The 16814-nt window shown below is 50.7% G+C and overlaps 2 protein-coding genes across 3 annotated transcripts; one reads left to right on the forward strand and one right to left on the reverse strand.

Moving 5' to 3' along the window:
- Positions 1–92: 92 nt before the first annotated feature.
- scyl2 (SCY1 like pseudokinase 2) lies at positions 93–13112 on the reverse strand. Its single transcript, XM_047023035.1, has 18 exons — positions 12854–13112; positions 10679–10864; positions 10418–10575; positions 9935–10079; positions 9192–9341; positions 7819–8040; positions 7588–7701; positions 7377–7502; positions 7090–7266; positions 6513–6635; positions 6165–6278; positions 5914–6046; positions 5651–5769; positions 5008–5108; positions 4625–4694; positions 4439–4516; positions 4167–4286; positions 93–2055 (listed from the first exon to the last, which is right to left on the reverse strand). Exons 2-18 carry the CDS (start codon positions 10853–10855, stop codon positions 1450–1452), a joined length of 2733 nt encoding a protein of 910 aa, XP_046878991.1. The 5' UTR covers positions 10856–10864; positions 12854–13112; the 3' UTR covers positions 93–1449.
- A 146-nt stretch (positions 13113–13258) lies between these two features.
- bcap29 (B cell receptor associated protein 29) lies at positions 13259–16563 on the forward strand. Of its 2 annotated transcripts, none has more exons than XM_047023044.1 (8): positions 13259–13400; positions 13904–14010; positions 14293–14393; positions 14694–14841; positions 14984–15119; positions 15514–15616; positions 15708–15808; positions 15977–16563. In XM_047023044.1, exons 2-8 carry the CDS (start codon positions 13919–13921, stop codon positions 16013–16015), a joined length of 720 nt encoding a protein of 239 aa, XP_046879000.1. In that variant the 5' UTR covers positions 13259–13400; positions 13904–13918; the 3' UTR covers positions 16016–16563. The 2 variants fall into 2 exon arrangements, with proteins under 2 accessions (XP_046879000.1, XP_046879001.1); XM_047023045.1 differs by lacking the exon at positions 13259–13400 and adding an exon at positions 13420–13589.
- Positions 16564–16814: the final 251 nt, after the last annotated feature.

Raw genomic sequence — 16814 nt, forward strand, 5'->3', positions numbered from 1 at the left:
CCCCTTGTTGAACCCCTCCTCAACCCTCCTCTCGCCAGGGGGAACACCTCCATAGGGCACAGCCCCCCCTCCCCCACTCCCCCTCCTCATGTAATATTGCACACCCCTCCTCTAAGGCCTCACTATCACCCTAGAACACCAGGCAGGTGCCCTTCATCACCAGGCAGGTGCCCTTCATCATCCTAGGACACCAGGCAGGTGCCCTTCATCACCTCAGGTAACATCCCAGATGTGACATGAGGTGTCTGCTAGCAGCAGACACCCAGACACACCTGGCGTTTCCCCCCAACAGAGGGATACCTAGCGCTCTAAACTTTGCCAGAGACACTCCCTTTAGAAACACTTATATTTATATATAAGATATATTTTTTGTTTACTCATGTCACCAAGAATGTTTGGTCCCTTTTAGACACAAAAAACCCCCCAACCTAAGTACAGAAAAAGAGCAACCTTATTATTATTACATGATTTCAGACAATTAGTGAACAGGTTAAAAAGCATTGTTTCAACAGCGCAGGTAGGGTCGATGCATGGAATAAAATCATTGTAAGTCAATAAGTTAATTGATACGTGGTTTGTAAGTAACATGGAGAATTGCACATACGAACTGTAATCGACCCTTTCTTGTTGTCCATCTAACAGGAAGAGGGAGAGGAAGAAGATCTAAGAGGAGCTACAGATTCGATTTCCACTTAGTTCATCAACAGGAGATCTGGTTCTGTTCCCGACTGTCTCACACACACCCTCTCTGGCTACACACACACACACACCAACACACACACCCTCTCTCTGGCTACACACACACACCTCCGTCTGCGTATCTGGAATGATATCACAAGCAACTTGTGTGAGAATGAGAAGCAGGACTCACACCCAGGACCAAGGGACCGAAGAGATAGGGAGCTAGAAAGAGAGAAAGGAATGGAGTTATAGAAAGAGAGTGGGATAGAAAGAAAGAAAAGTGAGAGATACAGGGAGAAGGAAGGATCAGGACCCATACAGGAGGAACTCAGGATCCAATCAAGCCCACCATGTTGCTCTGACATCACTGACAGTCTGCTGTACAGACAGGCTGGAAGGAATCCCACCCCAGACAGCATACTATGTTAACTCAGATCATCTATGAGTCAATAAATGTTTTAAATTGGTTTGTTTTCACTTCCTGCTTTGACTGTGCCCAGTAGTAACTGATCCCACTCCCTGGCCACGCCCATATGTCTTCAGTAAGAAAAGAGTTTTTAAGTTCCAGCCAATCAAGATTGAAGACACTACCACAGTTCCAAAAGATCTGGATTAAAGACACAATCAAGTAACTTCCTTTGTTGGATGTTGTCATGGTTACATCCAGATTGTTGTAACTTCCTCCTGGGTCCACCTGGGGCTCAAACAGCATGTGTTCCCTGGAGGACATTGTTCTATGATTGGATGGAGGGATGCAGGGATGTGATTCTAGCCAAACAGGTCTTTCAGATCGTTGTTGACAGAGGTGCTTTGTTTCAATCCACCTTGCATCCCGGAGGGGGCAGCCGAGGGTGGGGCAAAGTTCTGGGGGCTGAAGAAAGGGTTGGCCTGCATGCCAAAGCTGCTGCCCCCCCCCATTGTGAGTGGCGCAGGCTGCATGGGGGCGGGAGAGGGCTGGACCGTACCAAACTGGCCCAGCCAGGGGGTGCCGGCCACGGGGGCGGGCTTGGGCCCCATTTGGTTGAGGCTGACTTTGGGCTTGTTGGGTGTGAAGAGGGAGTCCAGGGCAGACATGTCGGGGGTCCTCCCGGGGGGCCCACAGGGGGTCTGGGTTAGGGAGCTGAAGTTGGGGGTGCTGGTGGTGGTGGCCATGCCTCCGTACAGGCTGGGTCCAGGGGGCCGCATGGCCAGGCCCAGGCCCCCAACTGGGAAGCCCACAGCAGGGTTGAAGCCGTTGGTGATGGAGGGGGGCCTGGAGGAGGGGAAGGCAGGCATGGGGCTGGTCTGCAGGGGGCCCGGCCGGGGGGAGGGGGACAGCGACAGGCTGCCCAGGGAGGGCATGCTGGCCAGCAGGCTGCTGCTCAGGTCTTTAGCCTGTGGGAAACACAGGGCAGGGAGGCACATCTGTATCACATGTGTGTGTGGTCACCTGTGAGGTGGGGGGGGGGGGGGGTACCTGTGAGGTGGGGGGGGGGGTGTGGTTACCTGTGAGGTGGGGGGGGTGTGGTTACCTGTGAGGTGGGGGGGGGTGGTTACCTGTGAGGTGGGGGGGTGTGGTTACCTGTGAGGTGGGGGGGGGGGTGGTTACCTGTGAGGTGGGGGGGTGTGGTTACCTGTGAGGTGGGGGGGGTGGTTACCTGTGAGGTGGGGGGGGTGTGGTTACCTGTGAGGTGGGGGGGGTGGTTACCTGTGAGGTGGGGGGGTGTGGTTACCTGTGAGGTGGGGGGGGGGTGGTTACCTGTGAGGTGGGGGGTGTGTGGTTACCTGTGAGGTGGGGGGGGGTGGTTACCTGTGAGGTGGGGGGGGTGTGGTTACCTGTGAGGTGGGGGGGTGTGGTTACCTGTGAGGTGGGTGGGTGTGGTTACCTGTGAGGTGGGGGGGTGTGGTTACCTGTGAGGTGGGTGGGTGTGGTTACCTGTGAGGTGGGGGGGGGTGTGGTTACCTGTGAGGTGGGGGGGGGTGTGGTTACCTGTGAGGTGGGGGGGGGGGTGGTTACCTGTGAGGTGGGGGGGGTGTGGTTACCTGTGAGGTGGGGGGGTGGTTACCTGTGAGGTGGGGGGGGTGTGGTTACCTGTGAGGTGGGGGGGTGTGGTTACCTGTGAGGTGGGTGGGTGTGGTTACCTGTGAGGTGGGGGGGTGTGGTTACCTGTGAGGTGGGGGGGGGGGGTGGTTACCTGTGAGGTGGGGGGGTGTGGTTACCTGTGAGGTGGGGGGGGTGGTTACCTGTGAGGTGGGGGGGGTGTGGTTACCTGTGAGGTGGGGGGGGTGGTTACCTGTGAGGTGGGGGGGTGTGGTTACCTGTGAGGTGGGGGGGGGGTGGTTACCTGTGAGGTGGGGGGTGTGTGGTTACCTGTGAGGTGGGGGGGGTGGTTACCTGTGAGGTGGGGGGGGTGTGGTTACCTGTGAGGTGGGGGGGTGTGGTTACCTGTGAGGTGGGTGGGTGTGGTTACCTGTGAGGTGGGGGGGTGTGGTTACCTGTGAGGTGGGTGGGTGTGGTTACCTGTGAGGTGGGGGGGGGTGTGGTTACCTGTGAGGTGGGGGGGGGTGTGGTTACCTGTGAGGTGGGGGGGGGGGGTGGTTACCTGTGAGGTGGGGGGGGTGTGGTTACCTGTGAGGTGGGGGGGTGGTTACCTGTGAGGTGGGGGGGGTGTGGTTACCTGTGAGGTGGGGGGGTGTGGTTACCTGTGAGGTGGGTGGGTGTGGTTACCTGTGAGGTGGGGGGGTGTGGTTACCTGTGAGGTGGGGGGGGGGTGGTTACCTGTGAGGTGGGGGGGGGGGTGGTTACCTGTGAGGTGGGGGGGTGGTTACCTGTGAGGTGGGGGGGTGTGGTTACCTGTGAGGTGGGGGGGGGGTGGTTACCTGTGAGGTGGGGGGGTGGTTACCTGTGAGGTGGGGGGGTGTGGTTACCTGTGAGGTGGGGGGGTGGTTACCTGTGAGGTGGGGGGGTGTGGTTACCTGTGAGGTGGGGGGGTGTGGTTACCTGTGAGGTGTGGGGGGGGGGGGGGGTTACCTGTGAGGTGGGGGGGGGTGGTTACCTGTGAGGTGGGGGGGTGTGGTTACCTGTGAGGTGGGGGGGGGTGGTTACCTGTGAGGTGGGGGGGGTGTGGTTACCTGTGAGGTGGGGGGGGTGGTTACCTGTGAGGTGGGGGGGTGTGGTTACCTGTGAGGTGGGGGGGTGTGGTTACCTGTGAGGTGGGTGGGTGTGGTTACCTGTGAGGTGGGGGGGTGTGGTTACCTGTGAGGTGGGTGGGTGTGGTTACCTGTGAGGTGGGGGGGTGTGTGGTACCTGTGAGGTAAGGGAGGGTGTGGTTACCTGTGAGGTGGGGGGGGGGTGGTTACCTGTGAGGTGGGTGTGTGTGGTACCTGTGAGTTGGGGGTGTGGTTACCTGTGAGGTGGGTGGGTGTGGAACCTGTGAGTTGGGGGGGGTGTGGTACCTGTGAGGTGGGGGGGGTGTGGTTACCTGTGAGGATGGTGTGTGTGGTACCTGTGAGTTGGGGGTGTCTGGGGTGACGGTCTGGGGGTTGAGGGGCTTCTGGCTCCTCAGCTTGGCTGCCTGCTCCTGCTCCTTAGCTAGACGCTGCTTCTCCTCCAGGGTCAGGGACATCTAGGGTGAGGGGGGAGAGAGAGGTTTAGAAACCAGGACAGCAGGTATTGGAGCAGTATAAGGTCCATGCAGGTTTGGGCTAGAGTACAGGAGGGGGTAGGGCTGTGAGGGTTAGGGCCAGGCAGGGTTAGTGTTAGGCAGGATAGTCTTACTCTGTTGGGCTGTGACGCTGGAGCAGAAGAGCCGTTCTCACGGCCGTTGACCCCCGCTGCTCCGAAGAAGTCGTCCATCTGAGCAACACATGGGCCTATCAGTGCACACTTCACACCACACACATACCCAGTCTAGAATGAACACACGTAAGGGCTGCCACTGTTGTCATGGCAACAGCCTCTCACCTGGTTGCCAGGGCTTGGAGTGCTCTTGGTCTGTTCTGATTGGTTCCCCTGGTTGGAGATATTCAGACTCCTGAGGATGATAGGACACAGGTGTCAACACACACACACCTGACCTGCACACACACACACATACCTGGCCTGCACACACACACCTGCATAGTATACACACACCTGCACACACCAGACCTGCACACACCTGGCCTGCACACACCTGACCTGCACACACCTGACCTGCACACACCTGACCTGCACACACCTGACCTGCACACACCTGACCTGCACACACCTGGCCTGCACACACCTGACCTGCACACACCTGACCTGCACACACCGGACCTGCACACACAGACAGTGTTGCTAAGTTGTGAGTGATGTGTTGGTACCTCTGCTGCTCTTGCATGGCGTGGAGCTGCTCCAGCTTGGTCTTATGCTCCGCCTCCATACGACTCAGCATCTCCCTGATCACCAGCATGAACGAGTTGAACTGAACACAGAGGAGGTGGAGGTTAGTTACCTGGCTGGGGTACTGAGATGGAGGTTAGCTACCTGGCTGAGGTACTGAGATGGAGGTTAGCTACCTGGCTGGGGTACTGAGATGGAGGTTAGCTACCTGGCTGGGGTACTGAGATGGAGGTTAGCTACCTGGCTGAGGTACTGAGCTGGAGGTTAGCTACCTGGCTGAGGTACTGAGATGGAGGTTAACTACTTGGCTGGGGTACTGAGATGGAGGTTAGCTACCAGGCTGGGGTACTGAGATGGAGGTTAGCTACCTGGCTGAGGTACTGAGATGGAGGTTAACTACTTGGCTGGGGTACTGAGATGGAGGTTAGCTACCTGGCTGAGGTACTGAGATGGAGGTTAGCTACCTGGCTGGGGTACTGAGATGGAGGTTAGCTACCTGGCTGGGGTACTGAGATGGAGGTTAGCTACCTGGCTGAGGTACTGAGATTGAGGTTAGCTACCTGGCTGAGGTACTGAGATGGAGGTTAGCTACCTGGCTGGGGTACTGAGATGGAGGTTAGCTACCTGGCTGAGGTTGAGGTTGTTGTCAATGCTGAGGGACACCAGGTGAGGGAGACTCTTGGCAGCAAGGTGCTCTTTGGGAATCCCCAGCTTCTTGTGTGTGAAGGTGCACTTGTAAATACCTGGAGGGAACAGTCCAGATCAACCAGCTTCTCTATGTTCACACAGTCCAGATCAACCAGCTTCTCAATGTTCACACAGTCCAGATCAACCAGCTTCTCAAACTTCACCCAGTCCCCCACGGTGCATCTGCCCGGCCTACGTACCCAGGATCCCCATGAGCACGGCAGGCTCCCTGGAGGGGATCTGCTGCAGGAAGGGGAGCACTTCGTCTATCACAAACCACTTATCCAGATACTCCAGAATCTTCCCCAGGCACACCAGGGAGTTGACACGCACCTACACACATGGGATAATTATACACACACACACCATTAAAGACAGCCTGCACCTGGTTTAAAACGTGCAAGAACAGAATGAGCAGAGAATGTGCCATCTGAGGGGGAGGGCGACTGACGGCCAGGGAGGACGTCTGCAGGCAGGCTGATTTGATCCGAGGAATGAGAGAGTTCTTCATGGAGGGGTAGTCGATCAGGTTGGCGAAGGTGGGGATGATGTTGAGACACAGTTCCTGGAGAGGGAACACGCATCAGATCAGCCCAGGGCACACAGCTGCCAGCTGGCTCGGACAGGGTTACGGGGTTTCGGGTTATTATAAAATGTGTAGGCTAGGCATAGCTAGGCTAGGTGTAGGCGTAGCTGGTCAAGCTAGGTGTAGGTATAGCTAACTTAGGTGTAGGTATAACTAGGCTAGGCATAAGTGTAGCTAGGTTAGGCTAGGCATACGTGTAGCTAGGCTATGCACCTGTATCTGTATGGACGGAGCCTCCAGGGCCCGGTACACCATGGGCAGCACACTGCTCTTGATGTCCTCAGCTGGGGTCTTGGTCAGAAGAAGATCCATCTTCTGGAGGAAGATCAGCAGGATCTGGAGACACACGCACACACACAGTCAACATGGAGGACAGAGAAACACACACCGTCAACATGGAAGACACGCACACAGAGAGAGTTCAATTAAATATGACTTTCACTGAGGTGAATGGAGTAGTAGTGGGTATAGGAAGCTGTGTGTAATGTTAGAGTAACACTTCAGACAAACACAGCTACTGGCATACCACTCACCATGTTGCTCGCCTGCAGCATGGGAAGAAGGAAAGAGAGAGGAGGGAGGGGAGAGAGAGATAGATAGATAAAGGGAAAGAGACTGACACCTAGTCAAGCCCCTAGTCAAGCCCCTTAACCCAGGTTAGGCCATTGCCAATTATGATAAGTTCTTCCTTCGCGCATAATCATTGACATGTTTGTGCTAGCAAACTGATGTGTGCGCGTGCATGTGTGCGTGCATGTGTGCGTGCATGTGTGCGTGCATGCATGTGTACCTGGACAGGCTCCTGCTGTTTGAAGACGGGGGTGAGGTCTGGGAGGATGAGTCTGACATACTCCTCCTTGCTGCACTCCTCCGCTATGAGAAGCACGTTGGGGAGGATGAAGGGAACCATGTCTGGGTTCACAAACTCAGAGGTGAGAGCTGGCAGGATACGATACACCACCACCCTCTGAAGGGAGGAGAGATGGAGGGAGGAGGAGACAGGGAGAAAGTAGGAGAGTTGTGAGGAAACATGACAGAAATAAAACTAAAAACATGACTGGCCTCTCCTCCCCTCACCTTGGGTAGCTTGGGCAGTACTTTGGGCAGTCCTTTGTAGAACTGAGACTTCTGCAGGTTATCTCTCTGGAACAGGGAGTCAAAATACTGCAGCGTCACTGCCCCCACATCATCAAAGAAGGGGATCTGGAGGGAGAGAGAGAGAGGGGTCAGGTTGAGGGGTCAGGGGTCAGGGTGAGGGTCAGGGTGAGGGGTCAGGGTGAGGGGTCACCTTGGTCATCTGGTCAGCGTCTGGTCTGACGGTGGGTGTGATACTGAGCAGCATCTTGACGTGCTCCCTCACCTCCTCTGGGACAGTCAGCATGGACGGCCCCAGCCTGCTCAGCTGGGGGACAACACTGTCACTGTGTGTGAGTCTGGGAGTGTGTGTGTGAGGATGTGTGAGCCTGTGTGTGTGTGTGTGTGTGTGTGAGCGAGCGTGTGTGTGTGTGTGTGTGCGTACCTGGTCCAGCTGCCTGCTGAAGCTTTTGAAGATGTCATTCTGGTTGACCTGCAGGACAGGGGCTCCCTGGTTGAAGATGGCGTGGATCAGCACCCCCAAAGAGTACATGTCTGATGCCGTGTCACAGCTCACAGACAGGATGTACTCTGGGGCAAGGTACGAGGGGTTGGGGAGGCACAGGGGGGGCAGGCTGGGCTCCCACTCCCGACATGAGAACTTAGGCTGGGGAGGGGGGGGGGGGGGGGGTAGATGAGTGTGTGTGTAGGGGCAAGACCCCAAGCACACAAGCTAAAACGATCCTGCTAGTTCAAAAAAGACAGTATTAAGTCGTGGGGGTGGAACAATATATCGTGGAACAATATATCGCAATACAACATTTTATGACATCTGTTTGATCCTATTGGTTGAGCTAATGGGCACCCAACCTACTCTGCACCTGCATTCATTGCATTCACAGAAATCGCTTGAACGGAGTTAACTAAATCATATGTACAACAAAGAATTTTTTTGAAAAGCTTTAATGTTTTGGAAATAAATCTGTTGAGTGAATTTCAGCATAATTTAAAATGTTGTTCAAAATATCATGATACGTATTGTTTTGTACACACAATACTGTGATACATATCGAATCATGAGCTGAGTGTATCGTTACACCCCTACTGCATACTAATGCTACTTTCTCCCTACAGAAAGGAGGAAGAGAACTATTAAGACAGTATTAAGTAGTGTTGTTGGCTGTTTATCAATCCACGTTTTTCTCTGTTCTTGTGTTTTTGCGAACTTGTTTGACGTCATCTTTCATTGCCTAAGTACGGTTCCAATTCAAAGAACACAAGTCACCAAGAATGCCAAAAACACCCGGAAATGTTCCTGATCCGCCCCTTTTATCGAGGATGCATCGGATGGTGACTTGACCAGCGAGAACGCTTCTGATTCCCCAGAAGTCATGCAAGATGTCAGGAGAGGCGGACAAACTTCATAACTAAGTTTTTACTTTTCATATTTCAGCTAAACGGTACGTGAAAATCAGCATCTGAATTAAAATGTGACGAAAAATAGGCAGTGTAGTCGCTGAAAATGTGCTTATTTTATTGATGAAACAGCTAATTCGTAAATTTGCTCTGACTTTTTGATAACCTAGCTAGCGAGTCCAGGGTATTGCGCAATAGCGAAGAAAATCCGCATCTCAATTAATTCTCCGTCCTAACGGTCTTGCAAGACCATTCTCTCAAGGACGCTTGGCAAGAACGTTCTTCTTAAGAATGCAAGTACGTTCTTAGCGTTCTTCGGATTGATAAACAGCCGCTGTGTCCGTTTTCACATGTGTCTGTATCTATGCATGTACCCGTGTGTGTGGTGTGTGTGTCTGTCACCTCGGTGTCTGAGGGGTTGGTGGAGGAGATGCTGAAGTCGAAGCCCATGATCTTCCAGGCTCCGCTCTTGTTCAGGATGATGTTTTCAGGACACAGGTTCCCGTGGACCATCTTCACCCCGCTGTGAAGGAACGCCAGACCCTCTGACACCTGCACCACAGGAACACTCTGGTCACTGTGGAGTGTGTGTGGCGTGTATGCGTGGAGTGTGTGTAGGGATGCAACGATTATCGATTTTGATACGATAGGTTTAAAAAAAAAAATATATATATATATATAGATATTATTATTTTTTACTAAAACAAATAAATATGTTCAAAAATACCTTTTGTGAAGGTTGAAAAACATTAAAAAAAATAGCTGTCAGTTAAATGCGTTCTTCCACACGCTTGTTTGGGCTTGCGAGCCGGCAAAAGAGTAGTAGGCTAACGTTAAGTTGAGTGGATGGCGAGCACGAGACGCCGAAATGGATGCCAATAAGATTCTGAATGGAATGTTTACTTTTAAAAAGTTGCTAAATGGTTCCATTAACAAGACCAAAGTGATCTGTGTGTTTTGTCAGTGTGAACTGAGCTATCATCGCAGCACGTCCAGTCTGAAATACCACTTGATGGTCAAGCACACAGCTGATGCTAATTCTCCACCCCCTCGTCAAAGCCAGGCAACTGCAATGTTGTTTTCAATAAAATAAAATAAAACATTTGCACCTCCGTGTGTGTGTGTGTGTGTGTGTGCGTGTGTACCTGCAGCAGTCCATACTTGGTCTCCACAGGGTACAGGCTGTAGTCCATGATGTCAGGGGGGACAGGGCTGGGCAGGTTGTCAGTCTGGCCCAGCACGTTGGCCAGACTGGCAAACACAGGCTCCGTACAGAACGCCAGAGAATCTCTACAGGGAGGGATGAGAGGAGAGACAGAGATGAATGAGAGAGAGAGGACAAGGGAGAGAGTAAATGAGAGAGAGAGCGTAAAAGAGAGAGAGAGTGACGGAGAGACAGATGAAGGAAAGTAGGAGTCTAGATTCCTCTAAAAGGACATGTATTCACAACATGGTCTGCAGAGCTGGCTTTGATCAGAACTGGATTTAAAAAAAACACACAGTTCTGTATGAACCAACGAGAGACCAAGTCAGAGCCTGTTTGAGGCCCAGCTCTGAGAGGATGCTGCTCATGGCATCATAGGTGTGTGTGTGTGTGTGTGTGAGTGCATGCGTGTATATGTGTGTACCGTGACTCCTCTAGTGGGTGCTGGACGGTGAGCAGGCGAGGGTGGCGTAGCCTGGTCAGCTGCTGAACTCCTTTCTTCAGAGACTCCAGAACCTGCTCCTTATCAAACCTCTGGTGCTTCTCCAGCATCTTCTTATCCAACACAAACACTGCCACCTCCTGTTCCAACACACACCACAACAACATCACACACCTCCTGTTCCAACACACACCACAACATTACACACTGGCTATTCCAACACAGACATGTACACACACACACCTGCTTGGTGGACTTCTTGGTCCCATTGTAGATCCTCCAGCTCATCCCAGGCCCCCCGCTGGCGATGTGGCGCCCCACCTCAAACTCTCGCGTCACCGGGTTGCCCATGACGGCACTGGTGACATCAGCCGTCACCTTGGTAACGGTGCTCTTCAGCTTGTTCAGCATGGACTCCATGACTGTAGTCTGGGGGGGGGGGGGTAGGATGATTAGATGGGTTCAGGTGAGTTTCAGTAATGGATTCAGAGCAATACACGGAAACACAAGCATCCCCATTGTGGTTTCTCTGTCAGGTACAGCTGAGTCAGGTTCCATGAACACACCGGCTTCTGTGACGTCACAGACATGTCAGCCCCCCTTGCTGTCCTTTGATGTGGAAATCTCAGAAGTAGGAGTGGATCAAAAATAGAGTCAAGTCTCAAAGTTTAGTTCTCAAGTCCAAAGAGGTGGCTTGATGGTGTTTATTCAGGCAGATTGGTTGAATACAAGTATACACTGGTACAGAACAAAAGGGCCCCCAACTCTCTCCAACATCTGGTAATATAGGCTGAATATTTAGCTCACACCCCCTGTCCCAAGAGATAAGATTGTGCAATATGGAACCTTCTAGAAGCTTCTGGAAGATGAAGTCATCCATCCCTTTGCTGCGTGCGCATCCTCAACCTTGGCTTAGGGGCTAATTTCACCTCAAACACAGTGTCCTGAAGTAGCATGGTCCCCAAAATCTCCACTCTCCTAGCCCCTAACCATGTTGTTCTCGCAAACCTTCCTGCACCCTACTCAGCCCCCTCCTCACTTGACGTCACTCTGACATGTTCGCATCGTGCTCTCTCCCTTGGGAGTTAGAAGCTCCTCAGTTTCTACTGAGAACAGCCTCAATAACCATAGCAACCCTTACTCCCTTGTCTCTTCCTGGTCTAACTTAAGCAGAGTGTTCCCATAACAAGATAAGCATACTGAAGAGATCCTTCGTTTGACACCGCCTAGCCACGCACCCATGGCCCCCTCCTGTCTTCAGTGTCAGACCTAATGTCTGCCATTACATTCCATCCTGCTCAGACAGGCCTTCTCCTATCATGGGCTTCAGTGTGACTCCATCTATCCTTAATACCCTACCATACATTAATTCAGCTCTGTCATACAATAATCAGCTCGCCACAACACCTTCCCTCCCCCCAACAATGACAGAGCCAGCTCACTCTGCTCCTCTCAGAAAGCACAGCGATGTAACAACGTGACGTAGAAACTGTCAGCTAGAAAACGGTATTCAAGTGAGCAAACTTGGTCTCAACTTCCTTTTCCCACACCTGTCTGGCGTAAAGGGTCATTACATCTCCGTCTCGTTTGAGTGCCAACAGCGCAATAGCAGCGAGACAGAGTAAGACTAATATACCGTACATACAGGATGAAGTGCGATGTAGAACTACCTAATTTAGATCCGTATAAAATAAGAACAAAATTTAGGACCAAATCACCCTCACAAAGACTTGTAGAAAGTCCCTAGTCTAGTATACATGGGAGATCGCCTAGATTGGGCCTAACGTTGTCACTTAAGCTGTTGGGACCAGTTGCTCCGAAAACACACCTGCTGATGCGGACGAGACCTCTACGAAACATACTGTCTAGTTAGCTAGCTGACAAAACCCAATACGTTTGCGTTAGATTTACTTACTACATTGCATTCTCAGCTCACAACTTACTGAAAATAAAAAAAAATGCCGTCTTGTTTGCCTACGTGAGAACAAATAACGGAGTAGAACTAGATAGGGAAAAACAGTGTTATAATACCGCTAAAATTGATACCGAAAAGCTATTGTGAAACTAAAGATATGTCATTCAAGCCACGATTGCTGTGTACGTAGCACGGGTTAGCTAGCGAGCGTTAGCACTGGCTTGCATGTCTGGTGGTGTCTCCGAAGTGAACTCAACCTTACTCTGACGTTCTCCATTTAAAATGCTGAAAACCTGGCTCACAAAACCTGTTGGGGCCTCACCTTGCTGACTGGCTGGCTGATGTTTTTGTTAGTTGTCTACCTAGGCTTGCTACCTCAACCTGGGAAAGCTAGCTAACAAGCCAACGTAGTTAGCTTACAGTAGTAAGACGTCATTGATTCATACATGTTTGATGAACTGCGTTGGGTCTCTGTGTGTGAAAAAGTGTTATTCATTGCTTACCTTTGCCAAAAGACGTCCGTGATAAAGGAACTCTAAATAGTTGTTGGTAGGAGGGGAAAGGCTGTCAATAGTGGCTTTGCCTAGCCTCCATGTCTTCTAGCTAGCTTGAATGCTTTATTTTAATGTACCTTACATCCGGTCGTGTCCGGACGTTCTTCATCTTCGTGTAATTAGAGGAGGAACTGATCTTGTTTAGACCATTGAGTTAATATTCTCTGCTGTTAATATAGCTCTGGACGTCAAATTATTGTTTCATTCTGTGAAACCCAAAGCGTGCCACCAAAAAAGAGGCAGATTAAAACTTGATTTATAATTGGACCCCTCAATAGTGTTTCCTGAAGCAAAATAATCTTCGTTTTTTGGGGGTGTCGAGAGCGCCTGGCGACGTAAATGCAGATTTTGAGTAGTGCGGAAGTAAAGAAGGAAAGTTGACTGGTGGAAAACGCTACGTTGAATGTTGGTGCTTTCAGGAAGTGGGCTGGGGACCAAATTTTGTGTCCACACTTGTTAAAACTTTCCAAGCCGTCTGAGGGGCATAAATCAATTTGTGAGTTTCAGAAAGTGATTTAGTATGGTTTATAGCATTCTTAATTAAAAAAAAGAAGTAATCTTTGTTTACCGCATGGCTTAGCTTAATATCGGGTAGATGTCGTGAGCTAGCCAGCTTATTATCTGGCTTGTGAGTTGTGTGCTGAGCAGCCTTCTGCTTAAAGTTCTCGTAACTGTGACGGGCAAGGTAAACTATTTGCAAGACATATGTAAGACTTACTTTATTTCCAGTATGTTCGCAAGCTAGCTTGCCAACATTGCTGATACAATTTTTGACTTTAGAGTACATTAAATTAGGTGCAGGGACCTGTATACATGTGTTGGTATTAGCCTCTACTTGTGACGTGAACTTTGAACAGAATCTCTCGCTTAGAAGCTTATCATTGAAAACAAGGTTTGCATTGTTGATTCATTGTATCGCTGGTAGTTCGCATCCAAATGTTTGTTGCTGCCCAACAAAATTCGCTTGTTGGTTTATTGAACTGGTCCCATCTCGTCCAGACCACGTCTCTGGAGATGACGCTACAGTGGACTGCAGTAGCTCTTTTCCTGTACGTGGAGATTGGAATCCTCCTCATCTTCTGCCTGCCCTTCATTTCAGCAAGGAGGTACGGTCCTTTTAAGGCCTTTCTTTCGTTTTATCAGCTCGGGAAACCATGATGGAGCTACTAACAGTGTTTCACTTTCCTACTCTCCTACGCCCTCTGACTCTCCTCTACCCCTGTCTCTCTTCTCTCCCTCTGTCTCTCTCCTCTACCTCTCTCTCTTCTCTCCCTCTGTCTCTCTCCTCTACCTCTGTCTCTCTTCTCTCCCTCTGTCTCTCTTTTCTACCTCTGTCTCTCTTCTCTCCCTCTGTCTCTTCCTCTCACTTTCTCTCCCTCTCTCTGCAGATGGCAGAATATATTCCAGTTGAGTATTTGGAACCGGGTGGCCCGATTTGGGAACAAGTTCTTCCTCACCATGATCATTGTCCTGGTTGTCCTATTCCTCGGTTGGTGACAGCAGTCCATCACAGCTGTGTGCAGTAGTAGTATGCTAGTAAACACTAAATACGATACAAGCATATATACGAGGTGTAGCTCAGTGGTCAGAGCATTTCATTACAGATCAATAGGTTACAGGTTCAAATCCCCAAATTAATACATTATTAGTAAGTCTTAGCATATAGCGTAAATTAGCATACAATGTTATTTTTTTCCTCTGCCAATTTTCTCATAACATACTGAAAACACAGGAAGTTGTCTTAGTTCATTGAGTTTAGAATCAGAATCAGGTGTGTGTTGTCACTCAGATGCTGTGCGAGAGGTGAGGAAGTACTCTGGGTCGGAGCAGAGCAAAGACCCCAAGCTGCATCCCAACATGTTTGATCACCTTCACATGAAGCTGTTCAGAGCCCAGAGGAACCTCTACATCTCTGGCTTCTCTCTCTTCCTTTGGCTGTGAGTCTTACATCACTTCCTGAACAAGTTTCCTCACAGATAAATTGGTCAAACTCAGTAGTTTGGTGACACTACATCGGTAGTGTTAGTATGTGTGTGAGTGAGTGCTGAGAAGTGACTTGGTGACCCCTGTGACCCGTAGGGTGATGAGGAGGGTGACCACCCTGATCAGCCAGCTGGCCAGCGCTGAGAGCTCTACTGCCTCGCTGCAGACCCAGGCAGACAGCGCTAACCAGGCCGCCAAGCAATACATAGAGGACAACGAGCTCCTGGAACAGGTTAGCTCTTAGCATTAGCTAGCTAGCTTTAGCTCACCTAGCTATCAGGCTGCTGTGCTGTAGCTCATTTAGCTTCCACTTCCTACGAGGCTATCTCGTTGTTCATGATCATTGACCTATGCACTTTTGTAAAGCTCTCGTTTGGAAGTCGCTTTGGATAAAAGCATCTGCTAAATGAAAACATGTAAATGTACCATGCCACTGTACTTAAGCTCACCTGGCTAGCAGGCTGCTTAAGCTCATCTAGCTACTGTACTGTAGCTCACCAAGCTATCTGACTAATGTAACTGGCCAAGTAGCTCTGAATAGCATAGCCCAGTTAGCCTAGCATACAGTGTCTCTGTCACTGCATCTGAGCTTCGGCAGAACCAGGTAAATGTTGAGCCTGTTGCAGACTCTGCTGGAGAGGAGAGGAGATGAGGCCACAAGGGAAGGAAACCAGATGCTGAGGAAGGAGGTGGAGAAGCTGAAGGCTGAGCTGAAGGGCTCTGAAGAAGGTGGGTACACCGAGCGTGCGCACATACGCATATGTATACACACACCTATATATACACACACACAATCAGCCAGGATGCTGTGTGTCCCCAGTATTGAGGAGGTCCGAGGCGGAGCTGCTGGCCCTGAAGGAGCAGCAGGAGGGTCTAACCCTGGAGTACGACTCACTGATGAAGGAACACCACAAGCTGCAGGTGACTCTCTACCTATCTCTCTCCCTTTATCTCATCTCTCTCCTTCCTGTCGCTCTGTCTTTCCTACTCCAGGCTCTGCAGGTGCAGTTGTATTTTATTTTAACTGGTGTTCATCCCTTCATCTCTTTCATAAATATCTCTCTCTCCTTCTCCCTCCCTCCTCTGTAGATTCTCCAGGAGGAAGGAGGCGACAAAAAGGATCTGTAGTTCAGCACCGTTTCCTTGTTTACAGATCAGAACCAAGCAACACCACCCATCCTTACTGCATGTGCATCACACAGGGTGTACTCTGGAGACCCCACCCCTCTCCACCCCTCCTCCCTCACCTGGCTTATAGTGTGCGTGTGGCTTGTAATATGTATATGTGTATGAGGAACTGGGGTCTGTGAATGTGTATGTAATTGCAGCATGTGATTGGTGTGTGTGCTGTAATTAGAAAGGCCCATATAATACTGCTGTGAGCACTTCCATGTGTAATGCTGTGGATGTCTATGCCACCAACACGCTTGAACCTGTACCCTAGGGTCACACACCTGTACCCTGGGGTCACACACCTGTACCCTGGGGTCTGGAGCAGGATTCTACTGTAGACCGCTCCTCAAGAGTTTCCACACAAAAAAACTATTACTATTTGTGCAGTTTGAATATTTTATATCAATGTCTTTTTTTCTTTGTCACATCACATGTTTTGCGGCTTTAATTTACATATGGTTGAATGTGAATTGCCGATAATAAAGAGTTTCTTTTTTGTTAAAGTGCAATTGATTAAATCTCTCACCCTTACTATCACCCTCACTCTCTCACCCTTACTCTCACCCTTACTCTCACCCTCACTCTCCCACCCTTACTATCACCCTCACTCTCTCACCCTTACTCTCACCCTCACTCTCCCACCCTTACTATCACCCTCACTCTCTCACCCTTACTCTCACCCTCACTCTCTCACCCTTACTCTCACCCTCACTCTCCCACCCTTACTCTCACCCTCTTTCTGATCCATCATATT

This window comes from Hypomesus transpacificus, chromosome 7 (assembly GCF_021917145.1).
Source record: "Hypomesus transpacificus isolate Combined female chromosome 7, fHypTra1, whole genome shotgun sequence".
In the NCBI taxonomy this organism is placed as follows: Eukaryota; Metazoa; Chordata; class Actinopteri; order Osmeriformes; family Osmeridae; genus Hypomesus; species Hypomesus transpacificus.

Bases quoted from the DNA above. Each gene is read 5' to 3' on its own strand.
- bcap29 (XM_047023044.1), top strand. From the start codon at position 13,919: ATGACGCTACAGTGGACTGCAGTAGCTCTTTTCCTGTACGTGGAGATT. The intron at 15,120-15,513 runs GTTAGCTCTTAG...AGCCTGTTGCAG, and splicing joins ACAACGAGCTCCTGGAACAG to ACTCTGCTGGAGAGGAGAGG. The intron at 15,617-15,707 runs GTGGGTACACCG...GTGTGTCCCCAG, and splicing joins GCTGAAGGGCTCTGAAGAAG to TATTGAGGAGGTCCGAGGCG.
- scyl2 (XM_047023035.1), bottom strand. From the start codon at position 10,855: ATGGAGTCCATGCTGAACAAGCTGAAGAGCACCGTTACCAAGGTGACG. The intron at 8,041-9,191 runs GTGACAGACACA...CCCCCTCCCCAG, and splicing joins CCAACCCCTCAGACACCGAG to CCTAAGTTCTCATGTCGGGA. The intron at 4,287-4,438 runs GTAAGACTATCC...CCCTCACCCTAG, and splicing joins CAGCGTCACAGCCCAACAGA to ATGTCCCTGACCCTGGAGGA.